This window comes from Chlamydotis macqueenii, chromosome 12, assembly GCF_036417535.1.
Source record: "Chlamydotis macqueenii isolate bChlMac1 chromosome 12, bChlMac1.mat, whole genome shotgun sequence".
NCBI lineage: Eukaryota > Metazoa > Chordata > Aves > Otidiformes > Otididae > Chlamydotis > Chlamydotis macqueenii.
In genome coordinates this window covers 22,535,872-22,555,856 of record NC_141567.1, presented here as the reverse complement: position 1 = coordinate 22,555,856, position 19,985 = coordinate 22,535,872, and the positions used below count along the sequence as shown (strand labels likewise).

The window sequence follows — 19,985 nt, the reverse complement described above, 5'->3', positions numbered from 1 at the left end:
TGTAATGACTTTTTTAAATCATAAGCAAAATGACCACTTTATTAGCATTCTGATGCTTTATTAGCATTCTGATGGTACTCTGTGTTCTTTTGGTGTGGGGGGGGAATCCTTTAAGCTTTTTGTAATACAAGGAAGTAAAACACTGCTGAACTAGTTTTTATTTACTTCAGCAGTTGTCTGAGGTAATGGGACGTGTCCAAATGTCTTAGAGTGTAACAAAGTCAGTATAAATCCAGTGCATTCTGCTGAATGATCTGCATGCGCAAAGTAAGTCCTGATTTTACAAATACTTCTACATCTAAGCACACATAATCCCATTAAGCAAGCACGTAGCTGTTGGAAGGATCGGGGCCATAAATCCATATTTCAGATTCAAATAGAGCTGCGTAAGATGGTTTCAGCATCCCTGTGCTCTTGTGATTGAGATACACTCCACATACCGTTGGGTGCTTTGAGACATCTTTGAGATGTCTCTCTTGATCTCTTTTGGAGATTCTTTCAAAACACTGTTTTTTGAGACTCTGGAAATCTTGACCTTCCTTATCCAAAATAGCTACCATAATTCTTTAGGTGGTTTTTTTTTTTGGTGTGTGTTTTTTGTTTTTTGTTTTTTTTTTTTTTTTTTCCTTTGAAACACTATCACATGGATATGAATTTGTTAACTTTTTTAGTTAGCTTTTGAAGTAAGTACCTAAGCAGATGAAGACGACGTGGTTTGTGGTTGGAGACGAAGGATACTGGTTGTGATTATAATAGATACTGTTTGTCTCTCCAGTCTCACTCCCCCACTGCTGGCTTCATAGGCTGACATCCCAATTTAGCATCCCTAATCATCATCCAAAGTTTCAGAAAGCAAGCAGCTAGAAAGAGTCCGTTTTTGAGAAGGGAGGAACAGGATCGCTAACTATTGACCTATGAAGAATCTGTGTTAGCTAAAGACATGGGTTTTCTTTCAGGTTTTCATGCTGCAAATTATACTTGAAAAAGCCTCTCCGGGTTCATTCATCTTCCCTCTCCGTAGCAGGCTTATGGGCAGTAATCGTAGCCGGGTGGGAATTCACTATGGACCTGCAGACGTTGCTGCTTGTGATATTCTTACTGTCATGTCCCTTGTTTCCTACTGCCACTGCAGTTGCAAAAAGGCAGTCTCATGAAAACACATGATAGATCTTGAACATTTCTAGTAAAACTTGCTCTGCATTTGAAGTAGAGGAAGAACAACATCATATCTAGCATGCCAGTCAGCTGCTGGATGTCTCTAATTTATCATCCACTGTTTGGGAAACAGGGGGATAGAGAAGTGTGCAGCATTGTGGCAATAAACTTGAAGAATTTAAATCTGTAGATAAGAAAATTCTTTCCAGGAACTGTAAGGGGAGTTAACTATTTCTGCCACCTTCTGGGCTTCTTGTCTCCTTTTTTGCTTCAGAAGGAACATGAGAGTCAAAACTTCAGCCAACACTTCATAAATCTGAAGTTTTGAAGGTAGTATTTGTGTCCTGTATCAGCATTTATTGACCTGCCAAAGAACTTCTGCAGGGCTGCATTTGCAACATGGATGTTCTTCCTAGGTTGCCGCCGCGATTGACTGCAACATCGATTACCATCCACAAATGTTCTGTAAATGTGTAAGTGCTGTGTTGGCAGTAAGAAAGCTGCACTTTTTTGTGTGTGTGCTTTTTATTCAGCTCCTGGAAAAGCTACAAAAGCAGGCTGCTCCCCCCCCCCCCCCCCCCACCCCCCCCCCCGATCTTGTAATCTGTAGTGGCCTGTGGGGAGCACACTGGGGATCCAGTCTCGTTAATGGCTTAGTGTAGGGATGTTGTAAAAGTCCAGAAGGCTGTCGGTGGAAAGGCCATCCATAGAAATTTAAGAGTAGTGCTTGAAAGCGAATTCCGCCAGCCTCTGATAGTAAGCTGTTGTAGGCTCTTTGATCCCGAAAGGTCTACAGAATCTCAAGTCGGAGTCAGAGGTTTGGGTGTAAACAGTAGTGACTTTTTTTTTTGTTTGTTTTGCTAATGATTTATTAATAAATATTACTGCAGTTTTTGGGTTAATGATTTTCTCTCTTGAGCTGTATTTTAAAGGTTGGAAGGGGAGTCTCGTGCCATTTTGGCAGAAGGAAATGCCTTTATGTCATGTTTCCCCTCTGATGATTCCATCGCGATGCGGACGTCTCCGGCAGAGCTGTTGGGTCACAGCGTGCGGGTGGCTCAGCCTGCCGTGTATTCCTGCGGGAGAGGGAGCTCTCGCTGCAGCAGCTGGCTGGAGCGGGGAGAGGGGGAGCGCCCCGAGAGCTGACAGCCTGCCACAGCCCCTCTGCTTCCCGCTCGTCCTGAAAGTGGTTTTCAGTAGTTTGATATGGGTGTTTGTCTCCTTGCTTGTCCTTAAACACACGCGTGCTGTCAGCCGGGACTTTGTTTCCTCGCTTGGAGAGGGCGCGTTATTACTGTATTTTATGGCACAACCAGAAATGGATTTTGGTCTGTACAATCCAAATAAATGAGGTTCTAGCTTAAAATAGCACTCCTCTTAAGTTGTAAATGGGTTATTATTGGCATGTTACCCTTTCAATATTTTCAGAAGTTTTGACTGAATTTTTTAAAAACTGCACTTAGAGGAGACTGCAAGGGCACATCCTTTGTCAGATTTCTCCCTAATCAGTCTACAGTCCTGCAGTCTCCTGCGTGACCGTTTGGTTTACACGAGCAGTCCCCGCTGAGTTTAGTTCAGCGCACGGTAAGTACATGTGTGTTGTACACTTGTACATATGTTCTTAGTTGCTTTACTGACTTAGTGACTAAAAATGCTTGGAATAAATGCAGAGTATTGTTTAGGTCTTGTTTTCCTCATAGCTTTTAGAATCAGGCCAACATGATTAAGCCAAGGTATTGTGTAACAGCGGTGTGCTGACCAGTGTGAGAAGGGGAGTGACCACGTACTTAAAATGAACCTCAAATGGGTGAAAAACTAGTGAGTGTGAGGCAGGATTACATTATTAGCAAACAGGTGTCTGCATCGTCCCCTGAAGCAGAAGACTGTCTCTCAGGATCCCGTGCGTTCTGAAGAGAGGTGTGTGCTGCAATGCTCCTTTGGGGAGAGGAGCGGCACTGAAAGCAGAGTGCTGCTCCCTGCCTCTGCTTGCCACGTGACTTGCTCCATTTCCAGCGTTCAAACGGTCCCTGGGTTTTTCTTCAACAACTCGTGTGAAGTGAGTGAGTTGGAATTGTAACAGGGAGCAAAGTTTGAAATTCTTTGGTCAAACATTTGTTCATAACTGCAGGGGCAAATGCTGCTGTTACCAAAGTCTTGCTTCTGGTTGAGTGTTTTGTTTGGTAATTTGGAAGACTTTGCATTAATATCACTACTTGCAGAACTGAGTAACTTCTAATGTCAAGAGAGAAGGCCAGTGGGGTTTGCAATGTTTGCATTTGGCAGGAAGGGCCTGTCTGTAAAGCCGTGACGCCGCGCTGGGGAAGTGCGGTGCCTCTGTTCAGCTGAGGTCCGCTGCGAGCTGCAGGGAGCTGCAGCTGCATTTCCCATCAAATGCCGAGTTGGTGCCGATGACTGTTTTGTTTTTAGTGTCATGGAAACTGTGAGCAAAGAATGGATATTCAATTCATCTGGGAAAACAGCGGTTCACCGCGTAAAACATCCGTTGCTTCCAGAGCAGGTCTTAAAATAGACTTTGTGAATATAACGCTGAAAACGTAGATCACCTCAGTACTGCTTTGCTTTTCTGTTAGAATATACATGTGAATTAAATTAACACAGAAGTAGTGAGAGTTTTAAGATACGACTGTAGCATGGAACTCCTACAATGATTCAATCTTTCACTCTGCAATTTTAAATCTAAAAATGGAGAGGTCCAGACATTTCAATAGCAGTCTTAATCCTTTTTATTACCTTTCTTCAAATGATTTGCTCAAAGCAGAATAGTTTTGGTCATCATCCAGTATCATTTACTGTTTCATATACAGCGTAACAAAAATCCTAAAACTCACAGCAGAGACAGTATCCAAGAGAGTGCTCTCACCGGCAGGGAAGGAAGGATGGGATGGAATAAATAGTGTGGGTTTGTTTGTTTGGTTTTGGTTTTTTGGGTTTTTTTTTGGTTTTTTTTATTTTTTTTTTTTTTCTAAAAATCCATGAACATAGTTGCAGAGTCAGTATGTAAAGAATGATTAATTAAGGGAGTTAATTCAGTTGAATTGGAGGGCTTGAGTTTGTTTGGTTTGCTTAGATTTTGATGGAGGGGGAAGTAAGTATGAGATCTGAGTGTAAGAGTGAAGAGAAACCAGTGCAGAAATAGATGGGTCAAGTCACTGCCCTGCTGCAGGTGAAAAGGAAGCTGAGGAAAGAAACTGGAGGAGGAGAAGTGATTTGATCTGAGTGATAGGAAGCTGAAGGGAAAATTGCCAGTTGCGGGATTTCAGAATCCAGGACTGTGCAGTGGATGTCATACCAGTTAAAAGAAGGGAAGCATCATTGTGAGGCCTCCTCTGTTGTCCAGTAAAACCAGTGGGAATCTTCTGGTGGCCTTACTGCTCTCCAGCTTCCTTTTGGTTGGTTTTTGTTTGGTTGGTTGTTTTTTTTTGTGGAGCATTTTTTTTTGTTTTAATTAGGGGATGCAAAACGGGATGCCCTATTTTAGATAGGGTGTAGCAAGTGCGGAGTGGAGCGGATCATCACTCGCTCCACCCACTGTCTCACGTGCAGCTTGCTGTTCCAGACCATGGTCCTTTTCAACAGCCTTGCTCCACAACCCGCACCGCTGTGAGGGGTTGGTCTCTCCCAGGTATTGGACTTTGCAATTGTTACAGCTGAATTTCCTGAGGTTCCTGGTGGCCCAGTTCCCTAGATTGTCTACATCTCTCTGAATGGTGGTCCTGCCTTCAAGAGTACTAACTGCATCTCCCCAGCTGGGGTCTTCTGCAGGCTTTTTAGGACGTGCTCTGTCTCCTCCAGACAGCTGATAAAAATATGAAGCAGTACAGGTTCCATATACACTGTGTAGTTGGTAATGACAAATTATTGATGCAGGGAAATCAATAAAACCATAAATTTTGGTTGAAAAGCAACTGCATGAGAAGGAAAATGGGTACTTGGGATGCAGAGACTTAAATGAGTAACTGGAGAGAGCAGGCTCAAGAAAAGCCTTTTTTGTAAGTGTTTATGACTATGTAGTATTAAGGAGTATTAAGTAGTTGGGAGCTTACAGCAGAGATAAGGGGTAGATATGAAATGGGGAAGTATCTTTGAAATTAATCCTAGTTTATGTATAAAAGGCTTCTTGAATAACATGCAAGCTCTGCAGTTCCTGTTCTGTACTGTGGGGAATTGAAGTAAAATAGATGAAAAGATACAAAACCCACGTGGCTTTTACTTTTCACTCTGTAATAGCGTTTATGCTCATAAGGAAGAGTTTCACTTTGCAGCGCTTTCAGGTACCATAACCACATGTTCCTAACCCCGAGGTGTAGGCATTTGAGCTTTCCTGCTCCATGCCTGGGGAGATTCCCGGTGGGATTGGCAAAGGCCAGGGTGCCGCTCGCAGGCAAGGTCAGGTTAATGCTGGAGCACGGAGAGTTTCCGCAGCCATCGCCCTCTGCCCCAGGATAAATCTCGTTACAGAACTGGAGGCTGCGGGGCCTTGTCGTGATCCCGCGTCAGCTTTTGGCACGCGGCTGGATGAAAAGGCAGCTTGCTTCCTTGCATGCAGTGCAGAGCGCTCCGGAGCAGTGACTGGTCTTGAGTTGTTTCAGTATGCCAACCAGCTCAGAATTTCCAGCAATACATTTAGATTGTGAAGTTGATGATTAAAAAAAAAAAAAAAGAGAGAGAGAGGCTAAATCTAGGGGCAAGGTTTGAGTCACATTGATGTCACTGAAAAATATTCAGTGCTGGTCCTCTGTTTGCAGTTGTATTTAAAACCTTGTCTGATGCCTGGCTTTTACTCCCTTAATGCCTTATTGTTTTAAAATAATAATTAGATTGTTTCTTTAAATTATTGTTTTAAAAATAATCCAGTGTTTTTGTCAAAGTATTTTATCATACCCAGGCCCCTAACTTACAAAACTCAGCTACAGTGATAGTGTACTCTGCCAGCTTGCAGTGTAAAAAGCCCCCTTTCCCACAAATTCAGGTTGACTAGCCGTTACCGTTAACCTGCCTCATCCTTTAGTACAGTTCCACTTTGGTGACTTCATTATTTATTATTTGCTATCAGAGGAATGAACTATTTGGGTAATCCTCTGTGCTTATTTTAAATATTGTACAAAGTGAACTTTCTTCCAGAGATCATGTACTTCCTGAGTATTCTAAGACTAAGTAAAATCCAGTGTTAGCATTTGAGAGAGCTCCTTGGTTTATATAGAGAGATTTAAAAATCTTTAACAAATCCTTTTGGAGTCGGGTTTTGCTAATACAGAAGTGCAGAATGTTAGTAGTTACTTTTACATCTTCCTTGTTGTTGAAATAAAAAGTACTTCATCACTTTTATTCCTGTTATCGCTTCTATAAAAGAATTACCAATATTGCCATAAGCATTCCTGTTGTTCTCGGGGTGCTGTGGAAAAGTGTGTTCCGTACCTGCTGTGGGTTGTTGAAAGCAGCATGGCCATGCCCCTGGAAAGCACGGGCAGCCGAGCAGAGAGGCAGTATTTACTGATACGTGACGTTTTATTCTTAAGTTCACTGAAGACCACACTGTGCTCCTTGGTGTTTTTAAATCCGAGACTTAGGTTCACCGTGCCTGTGTCTGGACCTGGGATGGTATTGTTAACATTTCTTCAGTCGCGTTCCCACGACTGGTATGATCTTTATCATCTCTTATGAAGACTCTTTTTTCTTTCTCTGTCAAGAATGCCACTTGTCTAATCTCCCAAAATAAACCATGAACACGTTTTCCTTTGCAACTTTTTTTTTTTTTTGAGGAGGTGGGGGAGTAGGGGGGTTATGACTTTAAAAACAGTATTCGTGCTTCGCGGGTACCTCAGCAGCAAGATATCAATGTTTTCATAAGTATGTGGAGACGTGGGGTGCCTGCGGATGAGGGGATGGTTTAGAGAGATCTAGATTTTAAGGTGTTTATTTTAGTAGATAGTTGGAAGTTCATTCTCTGTGTAGCTCCGATACCAGTTTGCCTTTCTGCAGCACAGTGACATTCTCTGGTGCAGCTCTCTGCAGTGCTCTGAGGCTTGGTAGGACTGCTTTCCATTTCTGGACAGTCTGAAGCCCTTACTGTGTAAATACTGGGTTTGTACTGAAATAAGAGATAATTTTGTATTATTTAGACTTAACTGTTCCTTACAGGGTTTTTGTTTCACCTTCTTTGGGCTCCGCGTGCGTGCGTGTCGTGCCTGTGCATGGTTAGCAGGGTTAGGCCCCAAAGAGGAGATGGCTCTGTTCAGGCGCTGTCTTACAGGATTTCCCCTCCTGTTGTAACAGGTTATTCAGTTACTCTGCGCTGCCTGCAGACATTCTTCTCTTGAAAACACTTCACACGTTGGTTTGTTTTCTTCTGAAATCTGTTTTAGCATCTAATGGGTGCTGTTGTACACGTGCGCCAGTCGCCAGATGGAAGATGGTTGAAACGTTTGCCCTGTTTGTGCCGGTGTTCATAGAGAGAATGAGAAAAGGGGGGACTCTTCTGTTGTTGACAAAGCTGCCTTTTCAAGTTTAATGAGAATTAATAGATCTTGGATGGAGAGGGGAGCTGTAGATACCTACAGAACTAACTTTTTTAAAATTTGTATGTAGTTTTATATTTAAAAATAATAATTTAGCAATTTGTAGTAAGTAGTGTCACCAATATAATCTTTTAATCAGTAACAGGTGTAGCATTTTGTTGTAGAGTGTAGATTCTCTTTTCATTTCAAGTATAAAATCCTCTTGACTTTAGACTTAAGAATGTACTTGATGTTCAAAGTCACCGATGGAAGCTGAGGAGATTTTGTCCTCAGATCCGAGACAAACCCCACACTAGGAGAGCAAGGACTGTTTTCAGGTTAGTTGTAAGTAGCAACTTTGGTTGCTTGAAAAGTTTAAGTCTTGGGGATGAGATGAGGAAGATGGCAAAGGGAGAAATATTTTGATAGACAAAGCGAGGACACTTGGATACACTAGAAATACATGGGGTCGATAGGTGAGGTGGGTAAATGCATGTGATAAAACGCCACCTTGTCACCGGTGTGGAGTGTGTGTGTCTTCATATGCACACTCAGTTTGGTTATTGTTGTCTGGATATTGTACGTCCCTGATTTCCCTCATTTTTAGTATGTTTTTAGCTTAATAATTTTTAGCTGTTTCTCCTGCTGGATGCTCTGTCTGTGCATGACACACGTTAACAGGTTAACAGAGCAGTAACATTATTTATGGTAAGGTTTGCCTAGGGGAGACACAGTGGAGAATGGATACTAAATGCACTGAAGGGCTGTTCAAGAATTATTTGGTTTGCACGTACTTGCCCACGTATGCTTGGGGGAGGAGGAGAAGAAAGCTCTTTCTTCATTAAGAGGTTTATACCCCTTTTTTCCCCCTTGCCTTCAGTTATTCATGTGCATCGTTGTCGTAGTTCAGCCCCGATCGGGACCAGACTGCACAGTCTCTCTCTTGCTCCCCCCACCCTCCAAGGGAACACGGGGAGATGACATAAGAAAAACGGCTCAAGGCCTGAGATAAGGACGGGGAGAGATCTTTAAAGTTACTGTCACGGCCAAAACAGACTCAACTTAGGGAAAAATACTCATTTATGTCTAAAACTAGCAGGAGAATGAGACAGGGAACAAGATAACCTCCCTCCACCCCTCCCTCTTCCCAGGCTTAACATTATCTCTACCACCTTCCCCTCCCTGAGCAGCACAGGGGGGAAGAGGGAATGGGGGTCGCGGTCAGTTCATCACGCGTTGTTTTACACCGCTGCTTCGTCGTCGGGGGAAGAACTCCTCGCATTCCTCCTCTGCTCCAGCGTGGGGTCCCTCCCACGGGCTGCAGTCCTCCGTGAAACTGCTCCGGCGTGGGTCATCTCTTCCATGGGGTGCAGTCCCTCTAGAACAGCTGTCCCAGCAGGGCCTCCACGGGCAATAGTCTCCTTCAGGCCTCCACCTGCTCTGGCGTGGGGTCCTCCCCGGGCTGCAGGGGGATCTCTGCCCCTCCGTGGGCTCCCCGGGCTGCAGGGGCACAGCCGGCCTCTCCATGGGCTGCACCCTGGGCTGCAGGGGAATTCTGGCCAGGAGCCGCATTGCTGCTCCCCCTCCTTCTGCACTGACCTCGGTGTCTGCAGCCGTTCCTCTCACAGAAATCCTTCACAACGGGCTGGCAGACGCCTCTCAGGGTCTCTTCACTTCTCATCTCCTCTCCACTTCTTGCAGCCAGGCCGGGCCGAGTTGGGCCCAGTCGCCGCCCGGCGGGAGGCCAGAGGGTGAGGGGTGCAAGGCCCACAAGGCTCGCACCTCCCCCTCTCTGCCACTGCTTCTGTTTCTTCACATCTTCTCCCCTTTTTTCTCTGTTTTTCCCCTTCTTAAATACGTTGTGGCAGAGGCGTTATCAGGGAACATTCTGCTGCCAGTTGGTTCGGCCTTGGCCAGCAGTGGGTCCGCCCTAGGCCCGGCCGAGTCCACCGGACAAAGGGGAAACTTCCAGCAGCCACCGTAGCCCCCCCCCTCACTAAACAAAACCAGAACAATCGTCCTGCCAGAGCCCTGAGTCCCTTTTAGCCCTGCAGACATTTGATGTGTTGTTTAGCACAGCATAAGCCTGGGAAGTGGGGGGACAGGAATAGCACTGCGGAAGGAGCCCTCGTGGATCGGCCACGAATAGAGCAGAAACTGTCTTAGTTTGACAGGAGCGTATAAATTACAAGTTCATGGGGTCAATCCAAATATAATGTGGAATTTAGTCTGCCCTTACTCCTGTGTATTTGAAGTACTTAAGAGCATTAATAAATTGTTTTTATAGCACAAGATCTGTTCAGTGCTCTGCAAACTGACAAAATATTCCATCTTTTCCTAGTAGTACTTACAAATCAATGGGATGAAAGTGTCAAAGCATGTCTTTGGGAAGCAGGTTCTTTAATACCACTTCACACACTGACATTACTTTTTAAAATATTGCGTTGAAGAAGTTGTGAGAAATCCCTCGACTTCTGTGTTTAACGTCTTAATAAATGTACTCGGAGATTTATTGCCTGGTCAGTTCAAGCAGTAGTGGTCTCACAGTGAAAGACACCTGTGAATGCCCACACAACTGTAAGTATAAAAGAATGTCTCAACTTTTCTAATCTTTGGAAAGCACAAACACTTTTTTTTTCCTCCGGATGATCCTGTCCAAATGTCAACGAAAGCAGTACTTCATTACTTGCTGTCTAAAGCATTGCTCCTGAATTGCAATAGTTAGAATAAGAAGTTGATTCCAGGTAATTCCAGCTTCAGAATTTCCACATTTTGCATCATTTAGGTAAGGAGGCCTATAGAGGGTGGAAACGCAGACAGGTAGCCTGGGAGGTCTACAAAGAGGCTGTGCGAGTGGCCAGGGATCAGGTGAGGAAGGCCAAAGCCCTGGCAGAACTGAATCTGGCCAGGGATATAAAATGCAACAAGAAGAGCTTCTATAGGTACGTAGGGGACAAAAGAAAGTCCAAGGAAAATGTAGGCCCCCTCCGGAAGGAAACTGGTGTCCTGGTTACCCGGGACGTGGAGAAGGCTGAGGTACTCAATGACTTTTTTGCCTCAGTCTTCACCCATAAGAGCTCTTGTCCCACCACCCAAGCTGTAGAAGGTGCAAGCAGGGACTGCGAGGACAAAGAACCACCCACTGTACTCGAAGAGCAGGTTTGGGATCATCTGAGGAACCTAAAGATGCACAAGTCCATGGGATCTGATGAGATCCATCCGCGGGTCCTGAGGGAACTGGCGGATGAAGTTGCCAAGCCACTGGCCATCATATTTGAGAAGTCGTGGCGGTCTGGTGAGGTCCCCGATGACTGGAAGAGAGGAAACATAACCCCCATTTTTAAAAAGGGGAATAAGGAAGACCCATGTAACTACAGGCCGGTCAGCCTCACCTCCGTGCCTGGCAAGGTCATGGAGCAGATTCTCCTGGAAACCATGCTAAGGCACATGGAGAGCAAGGAGGTGGTTGGTGATAGCCAACATGGCTTCACCAAGGGCAGATCGTGCCTGACCAATTTGGTGGCCTTCTATGACGGGGTGACGGCATCCGTGGACAAGGGACGAGCAACGGATATCATCTACCTGGCCTTGTGCAAAGCTTTTGACACTGTCCCGCATGACATCCTTCTCTCTAAACAGGAGAGGCATGGGTTTGATGGACGGACCACTCGGTGGATAAGGAGTTGGCTGGATGGCCGCACTCAGAGAGTGGTGGTCAACGGCTCAATGTCCATGTGGAGACCGGTCACGAGTGGCGTCCCTCAGGGGTCCATGTTGGGCCCGGCCCTGTTCAACATCTTTGTCAGGACATGGACAGTGGGATAGAGTGCACCCTCAGCAAGTTCGCCAACGACACCAAGCTGTGTGGTGCTGTCAACACGCTGGAAGGGAGGGATACCATCGGGAGGGACCTTGACAGGCTGGAGAGGTGGGCCTGTGCCAACCTCATGAAGTTCAACCAGGCCAAGTGCAAGGTCCTGCATGTGGGTCGTGGCAATCCCAGGCACAAATCCAGGCTGGACGGGGAATGGATGGAGAGCAGCCCTGAGGAGAAGGACTTGGGAGTGCTGGTGGACGAGAAGCTCAACATGAGCTGGCAATGCGCCCTTGCGACCCAGAAAGCCAACCGCATCCTGGGTTGCATCAAGAGAAGCGTAGCCAGCAGGTCGAGGGAGGGGATTCTCCCCCTCTACTCTGCTCTGGTGAGACCCCACCTGGAGTACTGTGTCCAGTTCTGGAGCCCCCACCACAAGAAGGACATGGACCAGTTGGAGAAGGTCCAGAGGAGGGCCACGAAGATGATAAAAGGGCTGGAGCACCTCTCTTATGAGGACAGGCTCCTGTTCAGCCTGGAGAAGAGAAGGCTCTGGGGAGACCTGATAGCGGTCTTCCAGTACCTCAAGGGGGCCTACAAGAAAGATGGGGAGAGGCTGTTCAGTAGGGCCTGTTGTGACAGGACAAGGAGTAGTGGTTTTAAAATAGAGGGGGTAGATTTAGATTGGATATTATGAAAAAAATGTTTACACTGAGGGTGGTGGAGCACTGGCCCAGGTTGCCCAGAGAGGCGGTGGATGCCCCATCCCTGGAAACGTTCAAGGCCAGGTTGGATGAGGCTCTGAGCAACCTGATCTGGTTGGAGATGTCCCTGCTCCTGGCAGGGGGTTGGACTGGGTGGGCTTTGAAGATCCCTTCCAACCCAAACCATTCTATGATTCTATGAAAACCAGTTCTTCCTCCACATAAGACAGACAAGTAACAGGACTGGATAGTAGAAGTATAATGCTGTCTTACAAATGAGAAGTTATGTCGTGGAGCATGCTGGATTTCTGGTAGACCTAAGACTGGAATCCCAGAAACCTCATTCAAAATTATAATCTTTTACTTCTTGCAGATTATCAGAGTTGTTCTGTAGGATCATGGTCTTTCAAAATTTTGACCAAAGAAAGGAGTAGGGGGCAAATCTGTAGTATTTAAACTAAGCTTTGCTAAACCTTTTCTTCTCCTGTCTGGGGAAAATTGGTTTTAGAAGATGTTACAGTATGGGGGGGGAATAAAAAAAATAAATTAAAAAAAAAAAAATATTTTTTTCCGCTACTCACAGTCTGCACAGAGGCTGACGTTCTTATGATTACATGTAGAGACTGCATAGCTGATCGCCACTTGGGAATGGCATTCCTAGTTAAATATGTTTGTATTTTTTCTTCTGTTCTGTTACTTTATTACAGAATTTTCCAGTAACGAGATTTTGTTAGTATTAATTACTTGTTAATTTCAAGGTTCAAAATTTGCATTAGGAGCTTGCAGGCGGTTCATATTGCGCAGGTTTGGCTGCTCTGTTACAGGGTAAGACAGGGCAGGTGAGTTTGCAGGACTTTGAGGGCTGTTGATCGGGAAGCTCAGAGGACGACTGAGCTACGATGGAGCGGAGCGTATAGTGAGATAACGGCTTGGTTAGGAGAGCGGTGACGACTGGGACCTGCTAGTCACTGACCTCTGTAGGGATCCTGCGGTTTGTCACTCATCTCACTTGCACTTGGTGTTTTCCTGTGTGGCTCCTTCACTGTTGGTGGCCAAGTGAGTGATTTGGCTTGGGCTGAACTGGAGGAGGGTGCTGCAAGTCCAGCAGCTGCACTGGTTGGCACGGACAAGTTCAGCCTCGGTGCAGCCAGCAGCGCACTCGGCACGCGTGAGCCAGTAGGACTTCAACTGTTGGGAAGAGAACAGCAGGGCGGTTGTTTTACACGCGTTCTTCAAATTGTGCTTCAGATCTCTCTTTCATTGCCACGAGTTTTGGTCACAAGTACGAAAAGGAAAAACGTGAGTAATATTTTAATACGTATTCACAGTACATACACGTGTGTTATGTACCTTTAAAGGGTTAGAGACAAGATTGTGGGTCTAAGACAGATATTAAAGCTGTGACAGCCTCTATTAATGAGTAGTAGAAGAAGACGAAATTATTCCTCCGGTGCTGTGGGAAATGGCTGGATATGTAGTAAAACTCTTTGGACTGCATATGCGTGTCAGCCTTGTCTCTAAGCACAAGGCAGCACACCGAAGTGTAGGAGCAGCGCTGGGTTTGTGTGTTAATCAAACGTAGATTCTTTTCACCACACTGAGTATTTGCTGAATAAAAATTTTTAACATCAACAGAATTTTGAAAAATAAAGAACGGACCTGTACTGGAGGGAGCAAGGATATTATTCTGTAAACTTTGCCAACTTTCTTTCTACTTTGTGGTGAGTTGGAAAGTGATGTTGCAGAAAGATGTTTACTTTGTTGAATGTTTTTCTTGCATCATCTATGTGCACCTGTCAGTATGGCTTTTGCAGCCTGTTCCTTGCTCTGTTGGATTCACATATGAACAATTATCTGAATGTATTAATTTTGTGGGTAACAGACACATACTGTGTTGCTGGATACCTTGTTACTTGATCTGGAGGGGGAGAACGCAGTATAAAACTTGATTTCCAGCCAAATCTACCAACACTAGTTTAATAACTTTCTGAAAAAAATAATGATAATCCACAATGTGTTGTTAGAAACTGACTTTTGGTCAAGCTGTCTGTTGTGACCGGTTAATGGTGGTGTTGGTGACGAGATGATGATCAGGAGCTGTACAAAGATGCTTCAGGACTCAGCAAGAGCTGATGCTTCGTACGGCCATGGCGGACACCTCATGTCTGCCAAACAGAGCAGCCGCCCGCTGTGGTCGCCGTGGCGTTCATCCTGGGTGATAGACCTTGCTTCACCAAAAAACGCTGCTGCTTTCCATCGCGCCAACCAAACGCTCTCTTAGCGATGCACAGAAAGATCTCAGTCTGTAAAAGGTTAACTCTGGGAACTGAAGTAATTTTGGGTAGAGTTCTGTCCTGTCATCCTCAGAGACCAAGCAGGATCTGGAAGCAGTGGGAGAAGGCTGGTTTGCCACTGGTGGGCGTTTACAGCAGTTCCCTGAAGCAGTGCTGCTTCGGCCCCCTCGCACTTCGCGGCTCGCTTTCCCGGTTCACTCTGTGCTGGCAGAGTGCAGGCTGCGCAGCTGTTACACAGACATTTCTTATGGAGTACAGGCCCTTGTGCCGTATTCAAAAGCTGCAGTAAGCTGTGCACGTATCGTATTTAGACAAGCCATTGTGAGAGAAAAATAATTATTTACTAAATGCCTGTTAATGTTTGAATTGGTACAGGAGGTGTTAAGGTTTTCAGTTTATGAAGTTAGGACATAATTGTGGTTCAAAATGCTTAGTGGGATTTTCTGGGTCAGCTTTCCTTTAACTTTGGCTTTAAGCCTGTTATGTAGCGATTCTGTTGTTGAAGTATTTTGGTGATGAATACACACAAAACTTACTAAAAAAAAAAAAAAAACAAAACCAAAAAAACCCCCAAACTCATTCCAAGTTACTAAAAGCTTCAAATGCTGTGTGAGTTGATCTGTGCAGATTTAAGATTTCTGTATATAATCCACTCAATTATGTTTAAATGTCCGTTGCTTTAGTTCGGATCTGGTTGGAAGAAAAACTCTGGGATATAGAGCCACTGATGTGTAACCTGAAGGAAAGTTTACTGTGATGCTACTTCCTAAGCAAGGCATAGATCTTTCCTTCTGAAATGACAGCACGTAACTTTGGAAACATGTGAGTTAGGAGGTGCATGATGAAAGTGATTAAGGAGCTGAGGACCTGCAGTAGCCCTGTGTAGGAAGTCCTGCTGCCTAGCTCTGATGGGAAGGGTTGGCGTTGAGAGAACTGGCCAAAGTTGCTTTACTTCTCATGAATATTTTGTGAAAGTAAAATAGGATTTGAAGAGGAAATAAATCTCATTTTGGCATTACTTTACCTTCCCAGCTTATTTGTCTACACACTACCTTCCAGCGGTGTTCACACAAACCTGGGCAAAAGAAAGCACACAATGAGGATTTTGTCATTTAATAGTGGTTTTGCATACCCCTCTCCTTCTTCCAGTTAATGAGGTGCCATAGCGGTTTTCCTCATGTCCCCTTGTTGCTGAGCATGAATGTTTCTGAATTTCCAGCTGTAATAAAAAAGATACTATTGCCAGCTGCGTAGTGAGCGCTGACTGAGGCAAGTCCTCGAGAGGCGATGGAGAGGACACGATCAGACAGATCATGTAACGGACTCAACGGCAAATCTTGTGGGGTAAGCCTGCAAGATATTTCAGAGTCTGCTTTGGCTTTCAGTGTCGCTCTCTTTTTAAAGCTTGAATGCTCGTGAACACTTGTACTCCAGCAAGTTTGGTTTTCAGAGTATAATCTGTACGTTCTTATGCTCTTCTGTAATCTGTAGAGAATCTGAATAATGAAGAAATACATTTGATAAGCGAAAAAACACCAAAAAATACATGCTTTGATGTATTTGGCTCTATGTTTGAACTTTATTGGATGCCAGAGACTGCCCCTGGGTTGATAAGGCGTTATGTATGGGACCTACTGGTTTGTTAAACTACTGAGGAAGCGTTGTCTCCTTAAACTTGGCATCGGCCACCTTTCCAGTACTTGATTCACTTGCTGCACGCAGTGGTTGCTAAGTATTTTCTCTTTTTATTGATAAGTAAACACCACCTGTGCCAGTTTGCTTACAAGGCTTTAAATAGTGAGAGCAGCATTGTCCCTGGGCTGGAGCGGCTGAAGTGTGCTGCAATTACAACAGGCAATTTTGTAGTCAAGTTGTTGTTTAAAAACGTGTGCAGTTAACATTGTGACACTATTGCAGGTTTGGGAGATCCTATCTGTGAACGGCACCATCTTGTATTTCATTCAGGGTCGCTTTCCAAGCCCTTCATTGTAAAGGTTAGCTGTGGTTAAATGTTAATTTGCTTCAGCTCTAATTCTTGATAAATATTTGGGCCGTGCAGCATCAGGCAGCCTTGACTTGTCTCAGTCATTTCTTAGAACCACACTGAGTCTAGATTCAGCTATTCTAGTCAGCTTTTTTTCCTTTAGTATGAACCTGCCAAACTTTTAAAGCGATAACATTTAAATAACATGATTTTATGCATTCTTATCTAACAATTTCTTGCTTGCTACACAAACCGTAATTTAAATCATCATTTTTCTAGCCTCCGTAATTGACTCTTGTACAAATATTTGTTTTAAAGCCTGCCTGGAATACTGCATACTTCAGTTGAAGCTGTTTATCATGTGGTATAAGATTCTCATTTTCTGGAAAGAAAATGCTGAGTCTGGTTTAATATGAACAGCGTGATTCATCCTACTTCATAATTTTGCATGCTAGGTATTTTATTTGCTTGGTGCCCAAGAGTTGTTAGAGGCAAATTGCTTCAGCAGAAAGATGTTAACTTTTTTTCCTCCCTTTGTTGCAGCAGAGCTGCCATTTTTCAAGCAAACTCTTGTTGACCAGACTACCTGTAGTTAGCAAGATGCTAATCTTGCAGAGATGTTGTTCCAGGAGTCGACTTCCTCTTCCTCTGCTTACACAATACGCCCTTGAAAAAAGAACAATACACATACTTTACTTTTTCCTCTTACGAAACAACATTTAGGGATTTGTGGTGGTAAGAGAGAAAATCAGAAAAACCAGAGGAAGCCCTGTTGCCGAAGTGCAATTGCGACAGCAGGGAGCCCTTTCTCAGGGAGAGGGGAGTGTGTAAGGACGGCTGGTTTTGCCTCCGGGGGGGCTGGACAATACACGCGTGGTCTGGGGAAGGGAGCACCTAGCGGGGTGAGACGGCATTCGTTTCAAATAGGCGGACAACGTGGTCTATTAGTGCTTCGCTCTGGGTGATGGTGTGGGGTGTTTTGTGCTCCTGACCGCATTGTGATCAGGGTGGGCGCGTGCGCTCGGCGTTTTCTGTTACACACACGCTTGATGACTGTCTGATTCCTGACGCTGTTCAGCAGAGACTTCTAGTCAAGTTGTTTTTTGTGTTTTGTTTTGTTTTTTTTTATTTTTTTAAAATGCTGATTGATAAACTTCGGAGACCTCCTGGGAACTTTCACACTGAGTTTTAACGTCCAAACCTGCCAGTTTGGTGGCATAGCCAGCAAACACAGCACTAAGCAGTTTTTCTGGATTTGACAACTATATCGCTAATGTCTCGAGCGAAGATTGTGACGGCGCAGGGCGCTGCGTTCACTGCGTGCTGCCTGCAGGCAAACACTGCGCATACGGCAGAGAAGAGCCTGCTTTGCTGTCTTCACCAGCGGTACCGCTTGTGTGTTGCACTCAACCGAAATGGGCGGGAAACAAAAGGATTTTGAAGGGTTTATGGGATGAGTGGCAAGAGCTGAATGATTCAGCCGTGGTTTAAGTTTGGCGTCAAGTTTCTGTTCACGTTTCAGGTGGTTCTGTTGATGTTGTGTTACTGCTCAGTATATTAATCCCCCCAGATGTGATACCGGCTGTGTGTTGGTTTCATGTAGGAAGGAGAAATGTCTGAAAGGTCACTACCTTTGCTTATTGATAATGGAAGCGGAGCTAGACCTTTGACCTTATTTAAACATACAGATAGGGATATTTTCTAACAATAAAAAATTGCAGTAGTTCTATTTTACTGATCGGTTGCAGAAGAAATGGCATTAGGTAAGTATGTCATCTGTAACGGCGCTGCTGTTCCCGTCTGTTAAACAGAGATGTATAAAAGCTTACTTGGATTCATGCAACCTAATTTTGTTAAATTTACTATGATGCTAACGTTTTCTGAATTGCATATATAAGGACAACTGATGCAGATACGCAGCAGATTTTTAAAAGAATCTAATCTCAAATGTCTGTCTTTTACAGGAAAAACTTCAGATAGAGGTCCCTTTCCATTGTACGGTAGAGATACGGGGTTACCAGGCTGCCAAGTAAGTATAGCGATGACTGAAAGCAAATGGAATAATCGGAACTAAAATTTAGTTTAAGTTGCTTGAATGTGTCAGGCTACCAAACAAGAATATGTTCCACAATTTGCAGAATAAATTTGGAGTTCTGAGTGCTTACATTACATTGCACTTGCGTACATCCACTTAGAGGACATGCTTTTGTGATGTGCTAGTGGCGCTGGTTCTGTTGCTCACGAGCGTGAAATCCTATATTTTTAGTAAAAGGGAGATTGTTACTAGTCTGAACGTACTGAGCAACGTGCTTCGGTTGTATGTATCACATCTTTTCTGCAGATCCTTGTGAAATTACTTTTCTTGGCAGTTATTCACTCCTCTCTCCAAGTCTGCAAATGGAATGGCAGACCAGTACTGATTGCACATCACCATTAGTCTGCGATACTCAGATTTTTCACATATAATTTGTCAAAAAATACCAGTAATTGCTGAATGTATTCATTCATTAGCTGTTACTGCTAGTGGAGATCATGTGCATTTTTAAGGGGAAACAGCTTTCTGTTTTTAACAATTAGGTGATGTGGTGTAATACTGTATTATTTTGTGGGGTTTATTATGTGTTTTCTTAAAGTTTTAAAACTTTCTTTTTATGTCTCTCAATCTTCATTTTGGAGGGAAGATTTCTTTCATGTTATTTCTAATGAGCAACACTAAATACTTTGTTGATCGTTGCTTAAAAGTCTGTTTTGAATGTACAGGAAGTTTGAATGTTTAAAAAGTATAATTGCCATTTGATTACACTCCGTATTTGCTGACAAAGATTTAAATAACTAGTATATTATGATTTTAATGCTAAGAAATTAATGTGTTAAGCATGTTTTCTCCAAGAGATATCTATTCTAATTTTACTGTAAGTAGACTATTCGCTTTGAACTGATATGTTCAGGAACATCTTTCTTCTGGAGGATAAAACTTAGCATACAAATTTGACATCTTGATTTTGAGTCTTTTAACCAGTAGTTTGGGAGGTGTAAATGGGCAGCACCGTGCGGCAACACAGTCGTAACATCGCTTCCCCCGTTAAGAAGGGATCGTTCGCACAGCCTTTGCTACCTCTCTGCCGCACAGATGTGATGAGCACAGACCCGGCTGTGACTATGGGTGAGCTCTCAGTACCGCTCTCACCAAACACGCTCACCGTATGCCTCTTCAAGTTCACATTGTTGCTCGTCTAGACAGTGAAACGTTGTATTAGTCTTATTAGTATTGTTCAAATAACTCCGTATGTACTGTGCTTAAATACACCAACTTAAACTTGACGTGAGTTTGGAAGCAAATTAATTTCCACAGTACTCTTTCATTAAGGTAATATTCTGTATTGGAAAATGGGTTTATGCAAACGGTGCATAAAATGCTGTTTCGCCTTGCAGTATGAGTGTACTTTCTGTTGTTTGGCTTCTCACTGAGGAAAATGCTTTTATTTCTCCTAATTGTTTCTATCTAGTACCATTTAATAT

At 44.1% G+C, this 19,985-nt stretch overlaps 1 protein-coding gene across 7 annotated transcripts in view; it reads left to right on the top strand.

The window, feature by feature from the left end:
* TCF12 (transcription factor 12) overlaps nucleotides 1–19,985 on the top strand; it is a 172,966-nt gene that overhangs the window by 82,295 nt on the left and 70,686 nt on the right. For all 7 annotated transcript variants that reach the window (XM_086757016.1, XM_086757015.1, XM_086757020.1 and 4 more), the window contains one exon: nucleotides 18,431–18,495. In XM_086757016.1, coding sequence (XP_086613142.1) covers nucleotides 18,431–18,495 — 65 coding nt within the window. The remainder of the gene's footprint in view (nucleotides 1–18,430; nucleotides 18,496–19,985) is intronic.